This window comes from Colossoma macropomum, unplaced genomic scaffold (assembly GCF_904425465.1).
Source record: "Colossoma macropomum unplaced genomic scaffold, Colossoma_macropomum, whole genome shotgun sequence".
Classification (NCBI taxonomy): Eukaryota; Metazoa; Chordata; class Actinopteri; order Characiformes; family Serrasalmidae; genus Colossoma; species Colossoma macropomum.
The window spans coordinates 131,349-158,276 of NW_023495014.1; the positions used below are offsets into that span (position 1 = coordinate 131,349).

Consider the following 26,928-nt stretch of genomic DNA (forward strand, 5'->3'; position numbering starts at 1 on the left):
GGAGGGTATGGTGAGGTGCTGTGGTTGGCAATTTTCCTTAAATTAACATACATGTACAGCATTCAGAGCATGTGAAATTTAGTAAAAGTGGTTTCAGGTTCTCACCTCATCCACAGAAAGGCAGCTAACAGTATCAGAAGTACAACCACACCGACTGCAGAGGCTGCATATTTCACTGCTGTGTTATCTGTATCAGTGTGGAGACATCAACATGTTAAAAAGATGGTGAAGAATCACAGAATAATAAAAGTAAGAAGAATCACAGAAGAAAAAGAGGAGGGAGGAAGTGAAAAGAGATGCTGCTGATCAAACAGACTTCCTGATAGTCTTTTTCTTATTCTATCACTGGAAAAGGTAAGGTAATTATTTCAAAGCAGAACATACCTGCTGTAAATATCACATCACTTCCTGTCTTATTGTACCAGGTGTAAGAGCTGGCAGGATTGGAGTCACTGACACACACCAGCGTTACTGAGTCTCCAGATACATGTTCAGATACAGATGGGGGTCTGGGAGGGTCTGAGCAAAACAGAGACTCAACCAGTCACTTCCCAAATAATATGTGCTGCCTGCTTGTATACTGATCCCTTGCTTGTGTTGGATTGGCTGAAATAAAGCTACTGTGCACTTCTGTCCTGCCTCAATGGCCCAAATGTAGAATATGGGCCCTGCTCTGAAACATTACTGATTATAGCAGTTAAAAAATAGCATGCAACAATATGTGGGACTGAAACTATAACAACCTTACATAATACATCCAGGTGTGTGGGTGTTGAGCTGTGCTGTCCTAGCTGGTTGTTAGCAGTGCAGTAGTAGAGTCCACTGTGCTGGGAGCTGATGTTGGTGATGGTGTAATTCTGGCCTGTTGTCAGTGGTGCGTCTGCAGCTGATCTCTGCTTAAACCAGGAGTAGATTAGAACAGGAGGGTTTGCATCACTGCTGCAGCTCAGAGTCACTGAATCTCCCTCCACTCTCTCTCCAGAGGGAATGATCACTGCACTGGTGTTTCTCGGAGAGTCTTCAAAGAAAAGTATATTCTTACACACAGATGGGTTTTTTTGTACTTTCTTGTCTAATTTGGGCCAAACAACCTGAGGCTTTGAAATCACTGGTAGATAACAGAGTGAGTGAAGTTTAAAGTTCTTACAGGCAGCAGGAGAGTGGAGCTCATCATGTCCTTTCACAGCACAGGAGTAGCTGCCCGCATCCACAGTACTGACATACAGATACTGTCCTGTATTGTTTATGGACTGGTCAGACACAGGCTGTCCATTCTTGTACCAGATGTAAGTGAGGTTGTTTGGCAGAATGCAGGTGCTGTAACAATTCAGTTTCTTTCCTCCACTGCCTGTATCTGACACTGTAACCTTCAGATCTGCAGGATATTTCAAACATGTTTGCTGGTAATTTCATCAATAGAATATTCTCACAGTTAATGAAACCTATTTTATGTTATGCAGCTCTACCTGTGACAGACAGAGTGACTCCAGGTTCTCCAGTGTATTCACCTCCATCAGTGTAGAATCTGAATCTGTATGTTTGAGCGTCTCTCTCTCTCAGGTGAGTGATTCTGATACTACAGTCATTCTGGGAGCTCTGTCTGTACTGCACTCGTCCTTGATACTCCTCATCCTCTCTCACATCCACAGGCTCAGCACCAGCCTGCTCTTTAATGAACCACACTGATTTAGTGACCTTCTGATTATCAGGGAAGGTGTAGTAACTGCGGATGTCCACTGATGAGCCAATCAGAGCACAGGTAGCTGTGGGGGAGTAAGTCACACTCCAGCAGCTGTTCTGAGCTGAATCAGCAGAAACACCTGAAACACACAAACTGGGTCATTGAAAACTATGTGATAAACTTAAAACACTTAAATAAATCGCAACCTGTGGTACCAGAACATCAGCAATCGGGTCTGCACCCCTCGCACGCTAACTGCTAACGTTATTGGCACAGTGCATGCTACGATTGTGAAATTTATATTGATATTGAACTATCGTAAAACTTGGAGACATTTGACTTGATTGGCAGAACATTACACTTTCCCCGCAATGCTAAACAGCAGTGCACTGCCATCTCCCCTTATGGTAGAAAATGAGTTTTCACTCTAAAATACAGTCTTTTTCTTCTTGAGCTAAATGAGATATGAATCTAGTATGATTGACAATGGCGTCGTTGTTCTGAACTCCTTCGTGTGACCCAACACCCTGTGATGCCCTTCCTTGTTTTAGCATACTTGTGGGAGCTGCTTTTGGTTTTCTGACTAACGCGTTAATGCACAAAGGGAATTTTAGAGTTATTAGCACTCAGGTAGCTTTTGTATGCATCACTGAAAGAGAAAAACTGGTATGAATCCATATTAGCAGGATCTTTCAAATCTACAAATGTTTGCTTTTATAATTGTTAAACTGGAAGGGTCAGTTTATTACCTAATGAAGCTGCATTGCTGATGGTATATAATACGTAATTTTTTATTTGTTTAATCAGGTACTTCTAAAAGAGAATATATGCTAAAGGTAGTTTAATATTGCACACATAGTTCACAAATTACATAATTGACTATAACTACCATGAGCACTAGGACCTCACAAAACTCAGGAGCACATATACACTATACACATGCACACACAAATATTTCTCACAAGTGTGACTGTGATCTTTTTAATTAATCTCCTCACCCTCATTTGGTGCAGATTACAGGCACTGCTCAATTGTAGGGATTTAATTAAAATGAAATAGCCTGGTCCGCCTGTAAATATAACACAGCTCATTTGAGTAATGAATTCGAAGGTTTAATCAGTGAAACACTTCCCCCTTTGAAAGCCGGTAGAGACTTGCATTTTTTGCAAGCATTATGGAGAACTGTTTTCATTCCACAGGCAATTTCAAGCCAATTTCTATGAGAGCAACTTCAAAATTAACTTACTGATTTGCAGTTTTTCAGAGATGCTGGAATAAAGTTGGGGTTATAGTCAAGGTTTCTGCTGAGTATCACTTACACACTGGAGGAAAGCGCTGCCAGCTGCCATACATCTTACAGAAGTAGCTGCCTTCATCAGATGGACGAGTGATGTCTAGCAGAATACTGGAATCATTTGTATATGCCAGGTATTGTCCATTCCTGTACCAGTAGTAAGAAAGTTCTGCACTGGGTCTGCAGGTGGAGCTACAGGTCACTTTCACCTCTCTGTGTCCTGCAGACTTACGATCCACCTTCACCTGCAAATCTACACACACATCACATCATATAACAGAATTCTGTAAATCACGTTTATACATCTAAAGCCTTACACACACTATATGACATTTAAAGTCCTAACAGGACATGAAAGACTGGGTGTCTTACACTATTCAGCTGGATTTTGCAAACTGTACAACTTGGGATCACACTTGAATTGTTGTGTATTTGTGGGATCTGATGCTTGAATTGTGTATTTGTGGGATCACACTTGAATTGTTGGGTATTTGTGGGATCTGATGTACAAGCACTCAGTTTTGCTTGCGCCTTAAATTCCAAGAATTTTCCACATTTCTGCGCAGTAAAATTGTTTATATATAAAAAAAAGGCAGTCAGAGACGTTTGATGTGAAATACTCTGTTCTAGTGACACTTGCCATGTCACAATAGTTCACAGTAGTGGTGATAGGAACCAAACTTTTACAAAACTTAATGGCTTTAACACCTTCCTCACAGAAATCTATCACATGAAATGGTTAACCATACACTGTCTGATGCCTGAAACATTGTTTTACGATAGTGCTGAAATGGTTTTAGAACTGTAGGAAGAAGCAACAACGAGAAGACATCCTAGTGGCAGCGCAAGGATCTGGCTGGGCCAGTGGAGGATGCGAAGATGCCGTGAAGAACCGGGCTGAGGGGCCAAGAGGAAGAGTGTACTCTTCCAAAGACGGCGAATATGTTTCAATGAAAATGAAAATAATTTGTGGGCCGAATAGGATCGTGCCAAGGACCTGACATGTGTTTGACAAATGGGGCCCAAGGTAAGGCATTGTGATGGTATGGGGAGTTGGTCAGCTCACCTTACGGGGGCATAGGGACCAAGGCTGTGCGGCGGATGAGCCCGAAGAGACGATGTATGAGTGGCCCCTGAACGAGTGATGGCGGGGCAACTGGTGTGCTGGCAGTGCAGGAAGAGAGGACACTGCACCAGTCAATGCTGCAAACCTAAGCCAGCATGGAAACAGACGATAGCCAAGAAGATCGGCTGCCGCTGCAGTCTTTGGGTAACATGCAGTGTGGACAGGAGGCAGCTTACTGCCCTTGTTGACACTGGCATGTCAGTGTTGCTGCTATGGCAGTGCGTGCTCACTCAGACTAAGAGTGGCACACCGGTCAACTGGGAAGCGACAACCTTCCAACTTAAGTCCATCATTGGCAGCCTAGTCGACGTAAGAGAGAGGAAGCGGCTTCTAGTCATGGCAGGGGGCCTGATTGACCTTAGGAAGGAAACACTGGGCCTGGAAATGGGACAAGTGAAGCTGGTTGCTGCAGCTAGCGGTGGAGCTGAGGCAGAACATCAGGGCTCCCTGGTGGTGTGGCCTTGGTTCCCTTTGGGGAAAGCTGCTTAATGGATCTCCAGGGGCAGGGCGCACTGTCAGGTCAAGGGCACCATAGCTTTTTGTGGGTGAAGTCACCAATGCTGGAGGAGCTGAACACGCAACACTAGTACTGGTGGATGGATCACCTAGGGCCATGAGCAGCATACGCATCAGCACTGACGCCACAACAGATGACGGAGAAAGCGAAAGGGGGCCAAGAGGAGTGCCACTGCTGCTGTCGTCACCCCCAGTAGCACCAGCCTTGACACTGTGAGGAGGATGCTGCTGGGCACGGTGCATGCTCAGTGTTGGCATGCAGAGTGCCACATGGATGTGGAGCTTGACATGCATTGCTGTGACCAGTGCATAGCAAAGAAACAATTGCCGCAGCAGTCACACACCCCGCCTAGTCTCTCTGCTCTGGTGCACCGATGGAGGGGACATCCTTTGGGCTGGTGTTCGGGTTGCCCTCCAGGGGCAGAGGAGGACGGCACACCTGGAACAGGGTACGCTGTGGAGCCACTTCGCCAAGGACAGAGCTGTTGGTTGAATTCTTTCAAACTGAGTCGCTGACCAGTGTACACTACTAGATTACATCTAGAGTCATTTGAAAAATAGAAAAAAAAAAAAATCAAACATTTGATATATTCCAGCTGCTCTGAAATTTGATTAGGAGGCAAAAAATGCCTGTGCCCTTCACACACTACTTCATTTTCTCTTCCAGTTGTCGACTCCGGCTGCCCCTAAATCTGCAGACTAGAACCGCCTAGCACAGACTGAGTCAACAAGAGTTGCGTAGTGTAACCCTGGCTTTATTTGAAAGGATCAGTGTGTTTATTTACCTGTAACAGTCAGATTAACTCCAGACGAAGCTGATATCCAGTCACTGTTTGATGTTCTAAATCTGAAGTTATAAACTCCAGAGTCTCTCACTCTCATATTCCACATTGTCAGCTCACAGTCATTCTGCTCTGTTCTTACAGAAACTCGTGCTGAGTATTGAGGATCTTTACTCAGGACTCGTTCTTCTCCATCAGAGCTCTGGAGCTGATACCACTCTCTCTCTCTGACTCTGGAGGAATCAGCTGTTTTATATTTACAGGAGATTTTTACTGTAGATCCAGTAACAGCACAGAGACTCTGAGAGGAGAGAGTTACACTGTGCTGAGCCTGAACTCCTGAAACACACACACACACACACACATACACCAGGAGCAAAAGTTAGATGTGAAGGGGAAACTCTCACAGTCTAAATGACAGAGTGACCACAGTGTGAATTGCTGCTGTTGCTATGAGCAACATGTGTGAAGTTGGCTGGTGGTGTTAAAAACCACAGAGGAAGTGACCTTAGTTTAAAATATTCAATATGAAATATTTTAAGAAAGACACAGACCTCAGTCTGAAGTCTTAAAGAAAAAAAAACACAAAACAGTTTAAAGTAGTTTTGGTGGAGATTTGTACAGTTTAGAATGCACAGTTAGAGAAGATCTCTAATAACAATATAAAAAGCTGTAGTTCTTAATAGCTTTCCACCTATGCAGGTGGGCGTTGAGTTCTACTTCAGTTTTACTTCAGTGTACTTCCCCTAAATTATACTGCCACCCCCCAAAGAAGGTCCAGCTTTAGTGTCCTCAATGTGTCCATCATCTCTGCTCAAACTCGCTCTCTAAATTTGGCAGTTCACTGCTGAACCGTGTGTGTTTTACCAGAAAAACTGAAACCTCTGGATTGAATATTGCTGATCTAGTTTCTAAAATGAAAATAAAAAAGACTAACAAAAATAACTGGACATGCTGAATGACCTTTCTAGCTTATACACTTTCAAATTTACACAACTTGTATAAATGTGAAAGTTTACCTGTCAGTAATATGAGGGTCACTGCTGCTGTGATATTTCCTGATGTTCTGGTAGACATGACAGTTTACCCTTCAAACACCGCTGATTCTTAAAGGTCTAAAAAATAACAGATTTAGGCTAAATTTGAGTGATAAAATGAACAAATTCTGCCTAAAATAACAGACCAAGCAGGTCACTCTTATAAGTAGTGAGTGCGTTGATCACTACTCAGCTCACTCTTACTTGCTTTACACTTGCGAACAAGCAGAGACAGGGCAGGTGTGTTTGTGCATTCTGTCATTACTCCTCCCTCTTGTAGCTTACCAGTCTCTTTTCAAGACCACAAGAAGGAGGGCCATCCTGCCCACCTAGAGAGAGCAAGGCTAACTGTGCTGTCTTTCCACTGATGGCTGTAACATCACTGCATCATCTATTATTCCAAGCAGTGTGTTTGTATTTTAGGTCTCTGTTTCCAGTTAAAGGCCTTGAGCTCTGGTCAGTCAGGTATGAGGTTGGTCAGACTGACTTGTGATGGAAAGGGTTTTACTTCCCTAACAACCAGAACCTGAGAAAATGATGGTAATCTTTGCTCATCATGGTTTCCTCATAACCCTACAGTTTCTCCCTCAGAGTGTGAAGCTGTGATGCTCTGTATGATATCTTTGCTTTATAGGGTTTTTCTTCTATCTTCAGCAGAGTCTTCACTGCTCTCACTGTGTTCTCCCCTCCTCTTTCACTTCTAGGGAACATACAAGCACATGCATACATAATTTGCTTGTTTACTCACTTTTGTTACGTCTCAAACAAGTTGACTCTCTAAATGCACACCACCTCACAGACTAGCAACTAACATTAACCTAAACATTTACAATACCTATTTCAGATTTTTAATTGATTAAAAAATGAATATATCATGTTGCAGACTGTGAAGGATCTGTTTGAAAAATCATGGATGAGAGTAAATTGGATCTTTCTCTGAGTGTACGACTGTGTCAGTATCTACACCAATCAGGCATAAGATTATGACCTCCTCCTTGTTTCTACGCTCATTGTCCATTTTGGAGCTGATAAAACGGACAATGAGCGTAGAAACAAGGAGGTGGTCATAATGTTATGCCTGATTGGTGTATAAGTACCCAGTACATATTGCTTCCCTTCCTCCAGTATTTATGTCACTGTCTGAAAGACATTAGTGACCTCGTGCTGCTATGCTAGTAAAGGTAGTGAAGCTGTTAAGAGTATTTTTGGGGCACTGCTTCTATAGCAGTACAATAGCTCAGTCCTTCATCTGTTTGTGTAACTGGACAAAACAACGAATGCAGCGCCCCTGCTATAGGACACTATGTATTATTTCTACACTAATGCACAGAGAACTTTATATTTAAATAACTGGTCATAAAACACAAAGGCAAGCACATGAGAGGGGAGCTTACCTCATCAGTCAGTTGAGTATATGTTTAGAATCATGACACTTAGCCCACTTTATACTCTCAACCACAAGGCCAAACACAGAGTGCTTGCAGTGACAATTTAGCTGAAGCTGCAAAGCGATCATGAATCCTGAAAATGATTAGTGTTGTTTTAAGATCCTGAGTCCTAAAAAAACTCATTGACTTATGCTTTAAAATCTGGACAAACAGATTCACAGCATCTAGAAATTTAATCTACAATCTGTCTTCCACACATGGTGTTTAAATCAGTCTCATCTGTGATTCTCTCTCTCATAACAAGTGTGGAGAGTTTAAACAGCTTCTATGAGAACATTAGAAGTGAACTGGCTTTTCAATACATTTCTGTAAACAGATAAGGTCATCTCACTTTGACACAATGAAGGAAGATAAGCTCCTCCCACTACTGTGTATCTAATTTTCCTGCTGCATATCCTGTGTTTCAGCAATGCATTGTGGATCTTGTAGTTTCAGTACATTATACACATAAATGCTTCATTTCTAATAAAATATGGTTTGCATTTTAAATTCTCTCATGATATAAGAATATGGTAGATGTTGGTGTGTAATACTGATCTACAGGGGTCTGTATGTTTGCGTTTATCACAGTATCAGCCTCTTTACGTTCCCTTGTTTCTGTAAATGGTTGCCTTATAGTGCTGCAGCAGTGAATTGCATGAATTAAATCATATGTTTTTGCTTAATTTCTTTCATAGAAATCAATGATATGACCTGATAGGCCCTAGAAGAGTTGGTGTGGTATGACCCAAATGTAAACTTTAAAGGGCAATTCCACCAATTTTTCAGCATGAAATTTCTTACCCATGTTAAGATCTGTCAAGATCAATACAAGATTTTCTGCAAATTCATCAGAAGCAAATCTAATCTTAAATTAAAAAACATATCTTACATTTGATCTGATTTCAGGTTTGGAAATTTTATACTACTCGATTGAGGTCGATAATCGATTGTTATGTCTGTTACCAAGCACCTGACCATGCGTGCACAGTTGGAACATAAACTTGTGATCATAATAATGTTAAAACTGTAAGCTAGTAAGTAAGACAGCTGCCATCACTGACATCAAAATGTCAAAACAAAACTAAAATGTCATAAACTGGCAGTTTAGAATGTTGTGACCGCGCCCCCTGCTGTTTATCAGAGCATCGCCATTCCCCAGTTTCAGTTTCAATTTCTTAAAGCTTTAGCTTGCTGTGCTAACATTATTCCTGCAGACACAAGTTCATCTCAGTCTTCCCATCATACACCACCCTCACAATAATATTTTATTTTATTTTAATAGTTTTCTTTAACACTAACACATGAAAACAATAAGGGGGAACAGTGGAGAGTGTGTCTGAAGCAGCTAAGCCTTTCTGATGTTTGAAAAAAAGTTCTGTAATACGGCTCCTGGAGTCACAACGTCTACAATACCAACATTTGATATATTATCCAAAATGATCAGTGAACCTACATGTGTCTTCTGAATTATTAAACATGAAGCTGTTAATGACAAAACTTTTCCTTAAATACCCTTTGAGATTTTTAGTAGGCTAACGCTACATGAAACAGTTTTTAAATAAATGGTTTTGTGGCCAGATTTGCATGTTTAGTTTTCAAATGCCATTTTAAGAAAGCTGGATTCATACTCTGATTAGAAAGCCGCTACAAACACATCACAAAATTAAGAATTAATCACATGATATGATCCATTCAGTCATTGTTCAGAGGAAAAAGGGAGGGAAAAGTGGTGAAAAAACTGGACACAACATTCTCTCATAGTAACTGCACTAAAAGTGATGCAGTGAGATTAGCTTTAGCTAATAGTGTTAATAAAGTTAACTAATCTGTATGGAAAACAATAAAGAGAGAAATCTGTGCTGAGAGGGTCTGTTAGTGCTTTTTAGAAATAGAAACAGATTGATTTACCCATCACACTGTTTTATTAGCTGCTCATAATTAAGTATTAATGAAATTACCAATTAATTATCTCTACAGGTAGTAAAATAACTGAACTATAAGAGCTCTGTGTGTGTTCAAAGAGATTCTGTGATCTTCAGCCATAGATATACATACCTAGATGCTGCGTTGTCTGTTGTTCTCTGTCTGGAGTGGTCAAGATCAACAAGTGAACAATTTCACTTGTATTGAGAGGTGATGAGTCTCAGGATTAAATCGGCCACAACTTCCTTATTACTCAACCGATTTTCACCAGATTTGTTTTGTTATAATCCTCAGACATAGATTAATCTAGGTTGTACGGATTGCCTTTCTGTTATTTCTTTAATAACTGATCGTGCTAATTAGCCATCGGGACCAGCAGGAAGATATTCAGTCTGCACCTGACGTTAAAAACCGAATTTAGCATGAGCTCCGGTAGAAACCTAATCTCACACACATCAGCAAATCCATCAATGTGTGAATCATTTCTAATCTTAATACACATAAAAACACAGTAAAAAGGACGAATAAGCTAAAGTTGGCTTCCTATTCACCAGCTTCTTGTTCGAGTTTTCCTGTTCCACCTTAAATGGTGCAGCAGTCACTTTCTGGTGCCTGAAGCTGCATCATTAAAGGTGGAACAGGAAAACTCGAACAAGAAGCTGGCAAATAAGAAGCTAACTCCAGGTTTGTGTAAGAAGATGCTAACGTTAATCTAGTATGAATATCTACACAGATTAAAGAATGCTATAACTTACCCAGCTACAAAGCATTAACCATCACTGTAAATAAATAACTACTACATAAAGTTACAATCTCCTGAATAGACAATTAAATAAAATAAGCTTAATATAAAACCAGAGGAAAAACAATCACATCAACAGGTTCTTTGTACATCACCAACCACACGACCATATCTACACATAAACCACGCAAACAATACGCATCCGTTATGTAATCCTATCCCACTTTCTGCAAAACCATACACCCCCAACATAAACAACACAACACTCACCATGAGCTCAGTGGACTGGACTTTCAGAGCTGAAGATGCAGGAGCTCTGGATCCTGGAGAAAAGTCAGGTTATACAACATCAACAAAAGAAAAACGACAAATAATGACTGAGTCTGGAAACATTAGCTAGCAGCTAGCTAAGCATCAAAATAAGCCATTTACTGAAAAAACTACAGAGAACTTCCACTGAGGGTCTGTTAGAACAGTTTACTGCAGAACGGAGTGTCACACACTTACAGGAAGATATGATCAGCCTCAATGTTTCAACATCCTCACGTTAAACACACACAAACACTCATATAGCTTGAGGTCAAATGGCGAGAGAGTTTAACATATTCATTGGACTATTAAAATCATTGTAAAATAAATTACTTAACTATTTACCAAAATAAGACAAATATGTAGGGAATAAATATCTGCAGAGGCATCACTGGAGGTTCACAGATCGGGGGTTAAGCCTGTACCAGCAGGGTCTGGGGGCACGGCCCCAAAGAGAATTTTTCAATGCTCTTTATTGCACTTTTAGAGTAGCAACACCAGAAAACATCAAGTACATCAGCCGTGTTAAGTATATAAAAAAAAAATATTATTTGGTCAAATTGGCACAGTAAATCTATCTCTTCATAGTTATAGTCATAGTATTAAGCACAGAGCCAGTATAACAAACACCATATCCATCCACTTACAACAGGCACAGATCAAGCAAAGGTACTGAAGTCCAGCAGTGCTCTCTCCTTTCTTTCTGATAAACTGCAAGGACCTAAATATATTATTTAAACAACCAGATTATCAGTTCAGTCTCAGTTGGTACAATCAGAAAGAGTGTGATTTTGCTCTGTTGACATGTTTAATAAGCTAGGTTACAAAATTTTACATTCATGGTGACAAATATATTTTGTCAGTGTTAATTTTTACCCAAAGCTTAAACATCTCTCCCTCAATTTCTTCTGGATTACTAACCTCTATCAGATCTGTACCCTCAGTCCTGTCAGTCTCCTTCAGCTTCTTTCTCTCTCTCTCTTCCTGTGTTTAGTAATACATACATTTTATTAAGTTCATATTTACAAGAACTCAAAGAAATAAAGAACAATCATTTTAATTTTTGTTTGTTTTCACTGGTAAAAAAAATTCTCTTTTAACTCACCTTTGACAGAGGGGCTGCCTCTTAATTTCCATCTACAGTTTGAGGAATTGAGGGATATAAAACTGTGTTATGATGATCTTTTCACTCAAAGCTGAATCAGCTTCTTGTTTGAATTTTCCACCTTAAATGCTGCAGCAAGTTCATTCTGGCATTAATACTGAAAAAAGGATAAGCAGGTATCATTAATACTGATACAGGATAAGCAGGAGTCATTAATACTGATACAGGATAAGCAGGTGTCATTAATACTGATAAAGAACAAGCAGGTGTCATTAATACTGATAAAGAACAAGCAGGTATCATTAATACTGATAAAGGATAAGCAGATGTCATTAATACTGATAAAGAATAAGCAGGTGTCATTAATACTGATACAGGATAAGCAGGTGTCATTAATACTGATAAAGAACAAGCAGGTGTCATTAATACTGATAAAGGATAAGCAGGTGTCATTAATACTGATAAAGAACAAGCAGGTGTCATTAATACTGATAACGGATAAGCAGGTGTCATCCCAAGCGTGTGCCTCCCCTGGGAAAATTTTACTTGACACACATCACCTGCAACATTTTCATGGTCACACACTGGCACACAGAGAGAGACACACAGTACTAATATAATATGACAAAAAGACATACAGTACAGCATTAATATTATATGATTAATTATAATTGAAATAATTCATTAATTATGATAAAAAATAATTTATTGTTTAAAAAGTCTATATTATATTAAATTTCTCCCTCACTTTTTATCTTTTTATTTTTTTCTTTTGTTATACAGTGTCAGAAACTACAAAAGGAAACCTATTTTGACACAATTCAACACAGTTTGAGAAGGGTGTTATGATTCAGTCATGCAGGTAGCACAATGATAACTGTTATTCTGATTTCACTTGCTATTACTGACTGATTAACATACAGTCTTTGCCACAATATCACAGTTAACTTTTTAGTTAACTAGGCTTCACTGACAAATGTGAGCAAACAGAAGAGGCTAGCTAGCTGCTAGAAAAGGTTAGCCGCTCTGTCAGTATAGAAGAGTTTGTTATTTTGCAAATACTCATCCGGCCTAATGACTTATGCTTTTAATAGCTGGGTGCGCTGTCTGTGAAAGACAGAGTGTATTTGTGAGAGAGTGCATGTAAGACTCATAGACTGTGACAAGGCTTCTGATTCAATTTTATGTTCCACCTTAAATGGAGCAGCAGCTACACGAATAAGAAGAAGCTAACTTCAGCTCCATTAGACCATGCGTTGTGTGTACTTTGTGTGTGTAGGGTTGTGTATTACTGATGCATCGAGTGTAACAGTTGAAGTAATGCTCTCCAGTGTTTTCACTACTCTATCTCTATCTATATATAGTGTGTGTAAATATATGCTTCTGTCCTCATTCATCAATGATGTCAATAAGGGGGGGTTGTGGGGGGGCGTAAAACTGTGTAAAGGTCCTTTTCACCTCACTGCCATAAGGAGATGATAAAAGTGCAAAAACTCAAAACTGAATAAACTGAAGCTTAAGAACAAATTCACAGCCGAGACAAACTTTTATTTATAAAATTCTCTTCAAGATCAGAGAACAAAGCAAAAATCATGTAAATCTATAGATTTAAAAAATGTTTAAAATTATTCTAAATATAACATAATGAGAATTAATAAACTATCATTATAAAAACACTAAGCTGCTTCAGACTCAAATTGGAAGAAAGAGGCGTCTGACTGCAGATGAGACTCTACACAGTCGATTATTTTTCAGCTGAATGGATTCGTTTCCTGCCGTATGTACAGCAATGTCTTCAAATATCTATTACTGTGCTTAGGCTCGGTTTATTTTATTTCAGAAGACAAGTGAAGCATTAGACATTACCAAAAAGTGCAGCTCAGTGCTTAAACTCCAGCCTTACTTGAAAAACTTACCAGGCGAACTGACCATTTTCCTCATGGCAGTAAAACAAAAGAAACACAGTTCTCTCTATTTGAATGATTTTAACCGCTTCTGCAGGTAAGACAAGTGAAACATTCACCACGAGGCTGAAGTTGACTTTTTATTCTCCACCTTCATATTGGAATTTGCTGTCCCACCTTAAACGTAACTGCACCATTTAAAGTGGAGCGGAAAATTCTAATAAGAAGCTGGCGAAAAAACGTCAACTTCAGCTCAATATATTCACCATTGTTTTGCTGTCTTTTCTGTAAACTTTATTCAATTTGACTGTTTTGGTTTCTGTTGTTGTCTAAATTCAATTCAAATTAGTGATTGTTTTTAGTTGGCTGAGCTGGTTTTAGTGCTGAGATTGTTTTTATTTTAATCCTGTGTGCCCAATGTTCACAAAAACCTTTAAAAAAGATCAAATATAAAGTAATTAAGTTCAGTAATATTTTTAAAATTATTTTCATGTGTAGTTGCACTACTCTCTGTATATACAGAGGTTACACAATGAGGACATTATAAAAGCTCATAAAAAACAGCTTCTACTCAGAACATCACTGCATGTGATTTAGTTATTTTACTGCAGTAAAGGGCTTTAGTTCATTTTGGGGGGCTTCTCTGTTTTCCACATGTTTTGGAACTCTGTCTGCTCTTATATGACAATGTGTTTATGTGTGATTTGAACTGATTCACTCGGAGTTGTATATGAAATCTGATCTTTAGCCTGATTCAGATGGGTCAAATGTACATAGCGTTCTAGAGTAATTCCCTCTTAAATTTCCTCTTCCTCTGATCTACTGTTTTTCACTGAACACAGCGGTCTAATCATTTTAGTCCTGTCTGGATACTTTTTTCTGATTTTCCGGGTAGATGTCGTCTCACAATGGTTTTGTACCACTGCTACTCACACCATTTAGTCTACTAGCAGATAGATCCATGTTAGCCACATTCTGAATCATCAAACAATGGATGCTTTGGAAGAGTCTCTTAACATTTGCATAGGGCTGAATCTTCAGTAGCTCCCTACTGCGTATGTAGTGCACTATGTAAGTCATGAAATGAATATGTATGAAGAGCATTGGTACTGCGTTATATTTCTAATTCAAGCCAATTTATATTCAAGCATAGGTCAGTCTTTGGGAGTAAAATCCAGAGTTTTATAAATTATGTAGTGCACTATATGGAGTAGAAAGGCATTTGAGATTCAGCCTTGCCCTGAGTGGTAGAACTTCATCTCTATTATATTAAAAATATAATATATAATATATATAATACCGTTATATTGTTACTTGTTCAGTGTTAGCGTTGGACTCCACCAAGGTTGTGCCTTGTCTCCACTCCTGTTCGTGATATTCATGGACAGGGTGTCAGGGTGTCATTTGCAGATGATGTTGTCCTTTTGGCTGGATCACATGGATGTCTCCAGAGCTCGCTGCAGTGGTTTGCAGCGGAGTGTGAAGCGGTTGGTATGCAGATCAGCACCTCCAAGTCCATGGTCCTAGCCTGGAAAAGGATGGCATGCCCACTTCAGGTAAGGGAAAAGGACCTGCCACCAGGTGGAGGAGTTCAAGTATCTTGGGGTCTTGTTCAAGAGTGATGGGAAGAGGGATCGTGAGATCGGCCGCAAAGACTGATTTCAGTTTGCTGGAATATAGTAGGGGCTAATATGAGTGTAATTGAGTGGGTTTCTATGTTGAAGGTCCCTGAAAGTTTTCATAATCTGCTGATGGAGTTTCTCTCTGCAGAGCTTCATGCTGCTCACTGTGTGAAGCTTTCACAACCTGAAAAACAAACAACAGAGAAAAAATTCAGACACAACATACACATAAACATAACACACGCTCAGTGTAGGTGCTGCAGACTTACTGTCAGACTGTCATAATCAGAGCACATGGTTGCGGGGTTTAAGGCTGTGTATGTGTCACTGGGAGAGACTGTACGATGCTGGAAAATAAAAGACCATTAGAAAAGCTTCTGTAACTATATACAGTAACCAGAAGAACAATCACACACACACATGCACACACACACCCACTAGACTTACTGTCAGAGTGTTGTAATCAGAGCTCATGGTTTCAGGGTTTAAGGCTGTGTATGTGTCACTGGGAGAGTCTGTAAGATGCTGGGAACATTAAAAAGCTTCAAGAACTAAAAACACTAACCAGGATAACAATCACACACACACACACACACACATTAGACTTACTGTGAGAGTGTCATAATCTGAGGTCATGGTGGTGGGATTCAGAGCTGTGCATGTGTGGTCTGCAGGATTTGGAGTCTTTTAGAGAGATGAGAAGAACAGAACTTCAGTCTTTATTCAGTAGCAGCTTCATAGAAGTATGTAGATAGAGAAAGAGTGAAATCCTCTCTCAGTACCTGAATATCTGTGTCTCTCTGTGCTCCTCTCTTCCTCCAGATCACACAGCACATCCACAGAGCTGCTGTGATGAGTGTTAGAGGCAGAAAGACTGACACTCCCACTGTGACCAGGTTTAACTCTGAGCTCTCCTCTGGATCTTAAGCACCTTCACAAATAAAACAAGGGACGCACATTAAATTACTGCAGGAATGAAATGATTCTCTTTCACTCCCTGACAGTGGAGGAAATAACTATGATTTATGTCACCAGTGCTTCAGGAAGGATATGAATATAAGAGATATTTGTAATACAGCTTGTAGTTAAAATAAAGCCATAATAAAAATGGATGTATGTTGTTTGGTTTATACCGATTTGACTTAAAGTGGTGATTCTGAAGGTTTTAGAGAAGAAGAAACAGAGAATAACCTTGCTATCATTTACTTCCCAAAGTTGCAATGAAAAGTTGGACTAAAACTATAGTTTAACAGTAATTGTTAATACTTGTAGGCTATATTATTTTATGTTACTTGTTATAAAATATGGAATATAATATTATTTATTAATATAGATCAGATGCAGTTAACTAAAAATGTATTTCCCTTTTTTCTTGTAATTTCTATATGTTAAAAAAATTAATCTGTTCTCTGTCTTTACTGTCTTTACTGACTACTACAAAACATTAGAGATTAGTCAGCTTCATAGGACTCACAGTCACTGAGTGTTTGCTCAGGGGAGCGGAGCTCCTCATGTCCTCTCACAGCACAGGAGTAGTTTCCTGCATCTTCACTGCACTTCAGGTACAGCTTTTTGTCTCTGGTGAGTTTGTTAGTTACACATTGTCTGCTTTTGTACCAGATGTAAGTTGGGTTCTTAGGCAGAGTGCAGGTGCTGCTACACATCAGTGTTACAGTCTGTCCACCTGATTCTTTGCTGGAAATCACTCTCACCTGCAGAGCTGAACATGCAGTACATGTGTATACATTTGTGTACATTATACGTACAGTGCCTTCAAATATTGATACCCCTGGTAAACATGAGCAAAACAGGCTGCAAAAAATATTATTGCTTATCCTTTTGATCTTTCATTCAAATCATTAACAAAAATCTTCATTTCTTTCAAATTGCTTTTCAAATTACTTTCAAATTTGTGTTGATTTTGAGGTGTGCTTTGGATCATAGGAGCTTGAGCTCTTCTATATATGTGGTGTTTGATTGTGGTTTGGAAGGCGTTCTGACCACAAGACCTAACAATTCCCCATCTGTGATCTTTGGAGATTCTTTTGTCACTTGAACCATCCTCCTCAATGTGCGTAGGGTCAGTACAGACATACTTTCTCTTCCTGGCAGATTCTTAACATATCTGGTTGCCTTAAACTGCTTAACTATTGCCCTGATAGTGGAAAAGGGCATTTTAAACTGTTTTGCTATTTTCTTATAGCCATTTCATGATTTGTGCAGCTCAACAACCTTTTGTCGTATATCATTGATGTACTCTCTGGTCTTTCTCATAACATTGGATGAATTTGGCCTGTGTTTAATCTCTAAAATGTCTTCCCCAGTGAAACAGGAAGTCATGGCTGACCATTTAAATGTTGAACTTCGGGAGGTGAACTTTAAAACATAAAATATCTATGGGAATATACTTCAATTAGATTTCACTCCTAAGAATTTCTAGGAGTGTCAACAATTGTGTGACAGATTTAAGAAAATTTCCTGACAAGATTTAGTTTTTTTTGTCATTATATTTTAAATAAACATTAAATGTTTTCTAATATTTTAGATAAAAGATCAAAAAGAATAAGTAATTAAGAATATTTTTAGAGCTCATTTTGCTCATGATTACCAGGGGTGTACATCTAACATACCGTCAAAAACAGAGAAGCAGAGAAAATGCAACCAGAAGTGTGTACAGTTACCTGTAGCTGAGGTTTATTGTAAGGTATGTATCTGTTTGTATATTGTGTATTCTTGTACCAGAAGTAGAAATCAGGTTTATAGGTTAGACTACAGGAAGTGCTACAGGTGAGAGTCACTTTCTGTCCACTCTGGGTCATCTTCAGCTGCAGATCTGAATGAAGATACAGTTCATTACAAGATTATCAAAATATTATAAATCTGATTTTAGAATTATAATTTCACCATTTTATTACCTGCAACTGTTAATGTAACTGCAGAACTGGCATATTTCTTTCCTTGTTCTGTGATGATCATGAGGTGATATTCTCCTGAGTCATTCTTTCTCAGCTTTTGTATTGTAAGAATTGATTTGGAGTTTGTGGTCTTAGTGTAGTTCACTCATCCTGTGTAGTCTGAGTCTAAGGCTAAATCCTCTGGATGTTTCTCATTCCTCCATTTAGCTTTCTGTTTAAAGCTGAACCAAAAGATAGTTTTGGTGTTTTTTTTGTAAGAACACGTCAGCTTCACCACTGACCACCGCAGAGCACAGATAGTCTGAGGACTGCAGGACACATCTCACCCAGAGAATCTAAACAGAGAATATATCATTGAAGAACAAAATGCTTTTAATCAAAATATTCTGAAATAAAAATGTCTTAAAACTTCAACAGAACTCATATAATGCTATATATTAATCTTATAGACTGACATGTCTGGACAGGTAAAATCCTTTGACGAGGCTAAAGTTAGCTTCCTATTTGCCAGCTTCTTGCTCAGGTTGGAACAGGCAAATTTGAACAAGAATCTAGCAAATAGGCTGAGATGCCAAAATGTAACTGCTGCACCATTTAAGGTGGAACACACAAATTTCAACAAAGTCCTGGCAAATAAGAAGCTGACCTCAGCTTCTCCAAGGCAATGAATATTTTCGGAGCAGTGGGCTTTTGTTTTTGGGATGATGGGCTTAGCTTTGACAGAGTTATAAAAAATCCACATGAGCTACTTCATAATTCGCAAAAAATAAAAACATTGCAAATGTGTACGTTTACAATATGTGTACAATAAAATTTGAGAGTAACGATTTCTTTTTTGTTTAGTGTTTTGTTTAGCACACATGACCTTGTGTTGTCACTGTGTAGTCATTTTACGGGTCCACAAAAGAAGACATTTATTAACCAAACTTGGTGAATATTGATAAAGATTTTTATTTAAAAACATCAGATATCTATAGCAAATCAAAACATTTTGGAAGCTTCTTAAGACAAATAATAATAATAATAATAATAATAATAACATTTCCTTGTTATTATAATTCTAATATCACTGTTTTTGTCACATGGACCTATAACGAACAGTGTCAGGAAACACAGAATCAGAAGCAGAATAATCCTACCTGAAATACACAGCAGGGTGATAAGAAATAACATCCCACATTCAGAGCTCATGATTCCACTTTGACTGCAAAATAAATCACAGAATAATGTTTGTGTAGTTCAACACATGAATGTAACAATCTAACAATTAGATGCTCCATTGTTTTGATTAAAAAAACATATATTTTTACATTAATAAAAAGTTCAGTTTATATAGTGCCTTTCACAAACCCAAGGATGCTTTAGATTGAGAAGCAAAAAAAATAAAAATACTGAGACTTGGAGGAAAAAGAATAGTATGCAGTAAAAAGGAAAACAATTTATGTTGAGCTTTAAAGAAAAAGTCTAGGAGCAGTAGCACTGAAAGACTTGCCACCAACTGATGAGACTCTTGATTGTGGGACTGCAAGAAGTCCAGTGCTAGAAGAGCTGAGGGAGCGAGAGGACAGTGAGGGTGAAGGAGCTCACTAAGGTATGTAGGAGCAAGACCATGAAGCTCTGAATGTTAGCAGGAGAATTTTGTACTTGATGTGAGAGGATATCGGTAATCATTGAAGCTGATGGAGGATGAGGTGATGTGTGAAGAGCGTTTGGAAAAAGTAAAGATTCTGACTGCTGGGTTGAGCAATTTAACAGGGAGACCATTAAAAAGGGAGTCACAATAATTAATGTGGGAGGGAATGAAGATATTTACCAGCATATTAGTGATTTAGGACCAAGAGACAAGACTTCAGATTTGTCTGCATTTAGCTTCAATAAATTATTATCCATCCACTGTTTTAAATCTGTTGCACTTAGTGACTGAAATGAGACTGTGGGGGTGTGGTGCTAATGTAAATCTGAATATCATGAAATGTAAAGTCATAATTTCAAATGATCTGACATAGGGTTGAGTTGAATATTATAAAAAGGATGGGTCCCAGGATAGAACCTTGGGGCACTCTCCAAGCAACTGGGGCAAGGATCAGAACCAATCAAAAGCTGAGCCTGAAGTGCCTAAGAATGAAAGCCTGGCAACAACTATGTCATAGTTCACAGTGTCAAAACATGCAGTGAGGTTGAGGATATTAAGGAAACCAGCATCAGTAGAAAGTAAAAGTCAATAACTCTAACCATCAATAACTCTTAACAGGGTAGACTCAGAGTGCTGTGCAGGTCGCAGAAGCCAGACTGGTAAGGCTCATATAGATTGTTTCTGCTAAAAAAAATCCTGAAGTTCTGAAGCTCTTTCCATCACCTTCGCAAAGTAAGAAAGACTTGAGAAGGATCTACAAACCTATTTCCAAAAAAGTTGAGGCACTGAACAAAATGTAAATGAAAACAGAATGCAATGATATATATATATATTTTTTTAAATAGATGCCAATCTTAAATTTGATGCCAGCAACACATTCCAAAAAAGTTGGGATAGGGGCAAGTTTACCATTGTGTTCTTTTAACAACACTCTGTAAGTGTTTAAGAACTGAGAAGACCAATTGCTGTAGTTTTGAAAGTGAAATCTTTTCCCATTATTGCTTGATATAGGATTTCAGCTGCTCAAAATTTGGGGGTGTCCTTTATCATATTTTTCAATTCATAACTTGCCAGATGTTTTAGTGGTGGCAGATCTGGACTCCAGGCAGGCCAATTTAGCACACAGATTCTTTTACTGTGGAGCCATGCTGTTGTAATACATGCAGAATGTGGTTTGACGTTGTCTTGCTGAAACAATCAAGGTCTTCCCTGAAAAAGACGTCATCTGTATGGCAGCATATGTTGCCAAAGCAGTCATTCAGCATTAATGGTGCCTTCACCACCCATGCCATGCGCATTAACACACCCCCATACCATCACGTATGCTGGCTTTTGAACTGTACACTTATAACACGCTGAGTGTTCTGAGTCTTTAGCCTGGAAGATGCAGTGTCCACTTTTTCCAAAAAGAATTTAAATTTTTATTCATCGTTCCACAGGACATTTTTCCACTTCGCCTCAGTCCATCTTATATGAGCTTGGGGCCAGAGAAGGCTGCAGCATTTCTTGATCCTGTTTATATATGGTTTCTTCTTTGCATTGTAGAGTTTTAACTTGCATTTGTGGATGCAATGAATGAATGTGTTTACAGACAGTGGTTTTCTGAAGTGTTTCTGGTCCATGCAGTAATTTCCACTACAGGATCATGTCTGTCTTTAACGCAGTGCCACCTGAGGGCCGAAAGATCACAGCCAGCCAATATTGATTTTTGGCCTTGTCCCTTGCGTACAGAGATTTCTCTGGATTCTCTGAATCTTTTAATGATAGGATGAAATCTTCTGATATTTGGCCACACAGTCTTTCACAGAGTGATGAACTTCTCCCCATCTCTACTTCTGAAAGCTACACTGCGATGCTATTTTTATATGCAGGCATGTTACTGGCATTACACAACTTTACCAGTCTTTTGTTGCCCCAATCCCAACTTTTTTGAAATGTGTTGATGGCATCAGATTCAAAATGGGCACATATTTAAAAAAATATATTTTTGTAATCTAATTTCACATTCAACATTTGATTGCTGTGTTTGTACAAAGTGCAATTAAATATAGGGTTTAAATGATTTGCATTCCAACTTTTTTTGGAAAGGGGGTTCTATAATTGGAAAGTGAATTAATATCTAACCCAGGTTTCCTAAGTATGGGTGTATCTGCAGGTATTTTGAGAAAAGTAGGGACGGAACCTGAGGAGAAACTCTGATAAATCAAATAAGCTATAGAAGAAGAAATAACAGACAGACCGGACTTAAGAAGGGGCAGTAGGAGCACGGTCAAGCTGACAAGAGAAGGAAGAAGACCTAGATGATCTCAGAGACTTTAGATGAATCAACACAGGTGAAATCAGAGAGATCGTCCACATTCTGAAATTGTATAACTCGGGAGAAAGAAGAATGTGTTATGGCAGCGAAGTGTTGGTAGATGTTGTTAATTTTACCCTTTAAAGAAATCCTGAAAAGCCTGCCACTGAACAGGGGAGCTGGGAGTGGATGACGTAGGAGGTTGAAGAGTTTTGTTTGAGGGCCTAAAAAGAGGTTTGGTCCTAGAACTGCCAATATTTAGAATAGCTAGTATACTAATAGTAGGCAGAGTGTGCAGCATTTAGGACATTCCTGTACCTACAGATGTGCTCACTAAAAAGTAGATGAACAGTAGGCCCAGTTTTCCTGTGCAGATGTTCATGATGCCTTCCATTTGCCTTCATAGCTCTGAGCTCAGGGGTGAATTATGGGGAAGTATGAGAAGCAGGAACCTGTACAGTTTTGCGAGGAGCTTGAATGTTACATGTATTAGAAATAGTGTCATTGTAAAGTGAAGCCATGACACGAGGGGAGAAGAGTTCAGAAAAGTCTGAAAGAGAGGAAGTCTGAAGAGAGTCGGAAAGCAGATCAACAGAATTACCCCTTTGCCAGCCCAAACGACCCAAAGTTTTATTACACACATTTATAACCTGAGAATAGCTCAAGCAGTTTGCATTGTAGTCTCTGTAGTTACTGAATAATAGTGGTTTTCTTAAAAGGTTTAGTGGGGAGTAATGAGATGACATTCAGTGAGCTTATGGTCAGTAAAACCAACAACAGAACCAGTAACAGAAACATTTTTGAGACCAGTGGAACAGAGCATGTCTGGTATATGACCATGATTATGAATAGGGAAATCAACATGCTGAGAAAGACCAAAACATTCAACAACTGTCAAGAACTCAGTGACAAGTAAAAAACAGTGTCAACATGAATATTAGTCACTCATAACAGCAGACATAATACATAATAGCACAGCAGATGTGGCCACTGTAAACAGTTCATTCAAATCAGACAAAAAATGAGAAGCAGATTGCTAATATTTTTGCTAATATTTGTGATAGCAACTGGCTCTCTTCATAGCAGCAATTGTAGCGACAATTCACTAACCCACAAACTAACCAATGTTAGTTACCTTACTTGCTGTGTTCGCTCTGGCGTTGTCCATACAATGTTCGTGAATAGTTTTATGGCTACAAAGATCTGAAAAAAACAAGCTTGCCAGCCCAGCATCCATGAATTTGGGGAGGCAAAGTTTCTGAAGGGCCGGGTGTATTTAGCTGTTGAGTTACATCAACAATCCTTCTCCAGAATCATAACCATTTTATTGATTCATATCCAAAACTGCAGAATCAGGATCAACACAACCCAGTAACACCTCAGCCTTTAACCATACACCACATTAGCCAAACACATATGTATTGAGTGCAGGGAAGCGGTTAGGATACCTGGCACAGCAAAACGGCCGACAACAACTTGGCGAGGGGTGCAGTTAAGAGTTGTGGGAACGAGGGAGAGGGCTCGTGGTTGTTGGCTACCAAAGTTGCAACTGAGTGTCTGATCAACAAGAAAGAGTTCAAACAAAGTCCAAAAGCCAGAGATCCAACATTCAACAAAGTCCAAGAATCGGAGATAAAAAATTAGGAAATTCCAGAGAAAGGCAGCAAAACTAAACACAAACAAAAAAGTACCAGAAATAAGTAGCAGCAAGGACTTGCTCTGCATACCCTCAACTGAAAGCTCAGCTCCCTTATTTATTATTATCGATTTATTATTCATTAACATGTGGATACAACACTATAATAATAGATATAATAGTGTAACTGAGTGGACAGTGCAAAGTGTCAGCAGAGTGCATGTGTGGGTGAGGGGTGTGGTGGTGAAGTTTTTTAGCAATGCTTTCCTTCCTTTTAATGTGAATTCACAGTTAGAAAGGCAGTTTAAACTGACTGTCTTTTATTTCCTGTTCTCTGTTAACAGTTAAACATTGTAGGTTGATTAATAAGAATAAAACAACACAGACTCAACATGCAGACAGACATACAGACTTAACACACTAATGAATAAGTGATTTAGTACGTCTTTCTCTGTGTAGTTTCATATCCGGCCCTACTGACAGTGGAACAGAAGCTCCTCCCTCTACTGTGAACCTCATCTACAGTGGTGTGAAAAAGTGTTTGCCCCCTTTCTGATTTCTTATTCTTTTGCATGTTTGTCACACTTAAATGTTTCAGATCACCAAACAAATTTAAATATTAGACAAAGATAACACAAGTAAACACCAAATGCAGTTTATAAATGAAGATCTTTATTATTAAGGGAAAAAGAAATCCAGACCTACAGGGCCCTGTGTGAAAAAGTGATTGCCCCCTCCATTAAAACCTAAATTACCTGTGGTTTGCCACATCTTTGGAAAGCTGTTTCAAACACACACACACACACACACACACACACACACACCCACACACACACATACACCTTCTAAGCCGCTTATCTTTCTGGGTCGCAGGGGGAGCTGTAGCCTATCCTGGTGATTTATTGACCAGAAGGCAGGAAACACCCTGGACAGGTTGCCAGTCCATTGCAGGGCAGACACCCAGACATATACATTCACAACTAGGGCAATTTAACAAGTCCAATTGGCCTGACTGCATGTCTTTGGACAATGGGAGGAAACCGACACAGACACAGGGAGAACATAAAAACTCCACACAGAAAGGGCAGGGGTCGCCCAGCTGGGAATCGAGCGCTTCTTGCTGCGAGGCGACAGAGCTACCCACTGTGCCACCGTGCCACCCACACTGAGGGTGTGAAGTACACTGCAGTCAAATGAGGACATTCTTGCTTCTGTTTCTGGTGAACTCGCATCTTCCTGTTTCACAACCATTGCTGTGTTATGAAACACACACACACACACACACACACACACACACACACACTCCTAGTGGAATATGCTGTGCTGTTAGCCCCAAAAATTCCTTCTGATTCAGTGTGTCTCACTTTCACGCCAGATCAGTGTGTTCAGTAAGCTCAGTGAGCTTCAGCACACTCACTGCTGCCCTCCAATGACTAAATGATATTATTACATCTACAACCATTTTAAAGAAACAGAAAAAACAGTCACTAGATTCTCTCTTTATGTTCCACAGACCTCTGACAGCTTAAACAGCTGATGATCATCTCAGACCTACAGCCAGATCCAAAACCATAAACCCCCAACATAAACAACACAACACTCACCATGAGCTCAGTGGACTGGACTTTCAGAGCTGAAGATGCAGGAGCTCTGGATCCTGGAGAAAAGCTGAGAGAGATGCACATTCTGTTCTACATCTGTGGAGCAACAACACAGCATCCAAATCAGCATCTTGATAGAGCACTGATTGTTTCTCATTGTGGATTACAGATAAAAAGACTTCAAAGAGAAAAAAATGTATTTAAACCTGTGTTTAGAAAAGGTGATCTTTTACTTACTTACTAATTTAGCGATATCTCCTCCAGAGAACCATTCGTTACTTTCCTCTTCTGAATGTACTTCATATAAATAACTAATAGCTTTACTAACTGTGTAAAAAGCATATTGTTAATTAAGTATTCTGATAGAGTCAGGTTAAATTTCAGTGAATAACAAATGACCAAATAATGATTGAACTCAGTTAGTTAGCAGTTAGCTAAGTATTAAAATGAGGCACTACAGAGAGCTTCCACTGTGGGTCTGTTAGAACAGTTTACTGCAGAACAAGACATGAACCTCACTTCAGAACTGAGAAACTAAATCAACACTCAACATTAAGTTACAGATATATTGCTGACATTATTTTTCTATTGTGTTTATTTCATTATATCACTTATATCATTATAATCCAAAATTCATCAGTCAGGTTACATTTTTAAAGTAGCCCTCTCAACCATGGTGGTGACCTAAAGCTTATGGAGCGTCTTAGATGTGTCATCTGTGGTATGTTCCGCTGAGTGAAGCAACTGCACTCCCTTAGAATGAGGAACAAACCTCAATGTAATAAAAACTAACCACACTCACAAACATACACACTCACAAACATACACACAAACATACACACAAACATACACACAAACATACACACTCACAAACATACTCACTCACAAACATACACACTCACAAACATACACACAAACATACACACTCACAAACACATTCACAAACATACACACAAACATACACACAAACATACACACTCACAAACATACACATTCACAAACATACACACAAACATGCACACTCACAAACATACACACTCACAAACATACACACAAACATACACACAAACATACACACTCACGAACATACCAACTCACAAACATACACACTCACAAACATACACACAAACATACACACTCACAAACACACTCACAAACATACACACTCACAAACACACTCACAAACATACACACAAACATACACACTCACAAACATACACACAAACCTACACACTCACAAACATACACACTCACAGGGCCAGATGGATTAATAATTGAGCAGATACAACAATATGAGACTAACTCACTCTCCACTTCTTGCAGTTCCAAATTATGTCTGGAAAACTGTATTTAAATATAATTTCTGCATTTCACTG

At 39.1% G+C, this 26,928-nt stretch overlaps 2 protein-coding genes across 2 annotated transcripts; both read right to left on the reverse strand.

Annotated features, from left to right (window-relative positions):
* Positions 1-468: 468 nt before the first annotated feature.
* LOC118800901 lies at positions 469-4,124 on the reverse strand. Its single transcript, XM_036561065.1, has 5 exons — positions 4,042-4,124; positions 3,001-3,228; positions 1,467-1,820; positions 1,148-1,375; positions 469-509 (listed from the first exon to the last, which is right to left on the reverse strand). The coding sequence occupies exons 2-5, from the start codon at positions 3,032-3,034 to the stop codon at positions 469-471; spliced, it is 657 nt and encodes a 218-aa protein (XP_036416958.1). The 5' UTR covers positions 3,035-3,228; positions 4,042-4,124.
* An 11,282-nt stretch (positions 4,125-15,406) lies between these two features.
* Positions 15,407-17,135, reverse strand: LOC118800902. Its single transcript, XM_036561066.1, has 6 exons — positions 16,946-17,135; positions 16,254-16,393; positions 16,081-16,155; positions 15,919-15,996; positions 15,741-15,818; positions 15,407-15,655 (listed from the first exon to the last, which is right to left on the reverse strand). Exons 1-6 carry the CDS (start codon positions 17,133-17,135, stop codon positions 15,563-15,565), a joined length of 654 nt encoding a protein of 217 aa, XP_036416959.1. The 3' UTR covers positions 15,407-15,562.
* Positions 17,136-26,928: the final 9,793 nt, after the last annotated feature.

Excerpts from the sequence above, each read along its gene's own strand:
- LOC118800902 (XM_036561066.1), bottom strand. The coding sequence starts at position 17,135 with ATGTGTAGCAGCACCTGCACTCTGCCTAAGAACCCAACTTACATCTGG. Across the intron at positions 15,819-15,918 it reads CTGATTACAACACTCTGACA|CATCGTACAGTCTCTCCCAG; the intron begins GTAAGTCTAGTG and ends TTTATTTTCCAG. Across the intron at positions 15,656-15,740 it reads CTGATTATGACAGTCTGACA|GTTGTGAAAGCTTCACACAG; the intron begins GTAAGTCTGCAG and ends TTTGTTTTTCAG.
- LOC118800901 (XM_036561065.1), bottom strand. The coding sequence starts at position 3,034 with ATGTATGGCAGCTGGCAGCGCTTTCCTCCAGTGT. Across the intron at positions 1,821-3,000 it reads GCAGCGCTTTCCTCCAGTGT|GTGTTTCTGCTGATTCAGCT; the intron begins GTAAGTGATACT and ends TGTGTGTTTCAG. Across the intron at positions 1,376-1,466 it reads AGTCACTCTGTCTGTCACAG|ATCTGAAGGTTACAGTGTCA; the intron begins GTAGAGCTGCAT and ends AATATCCTGCAG.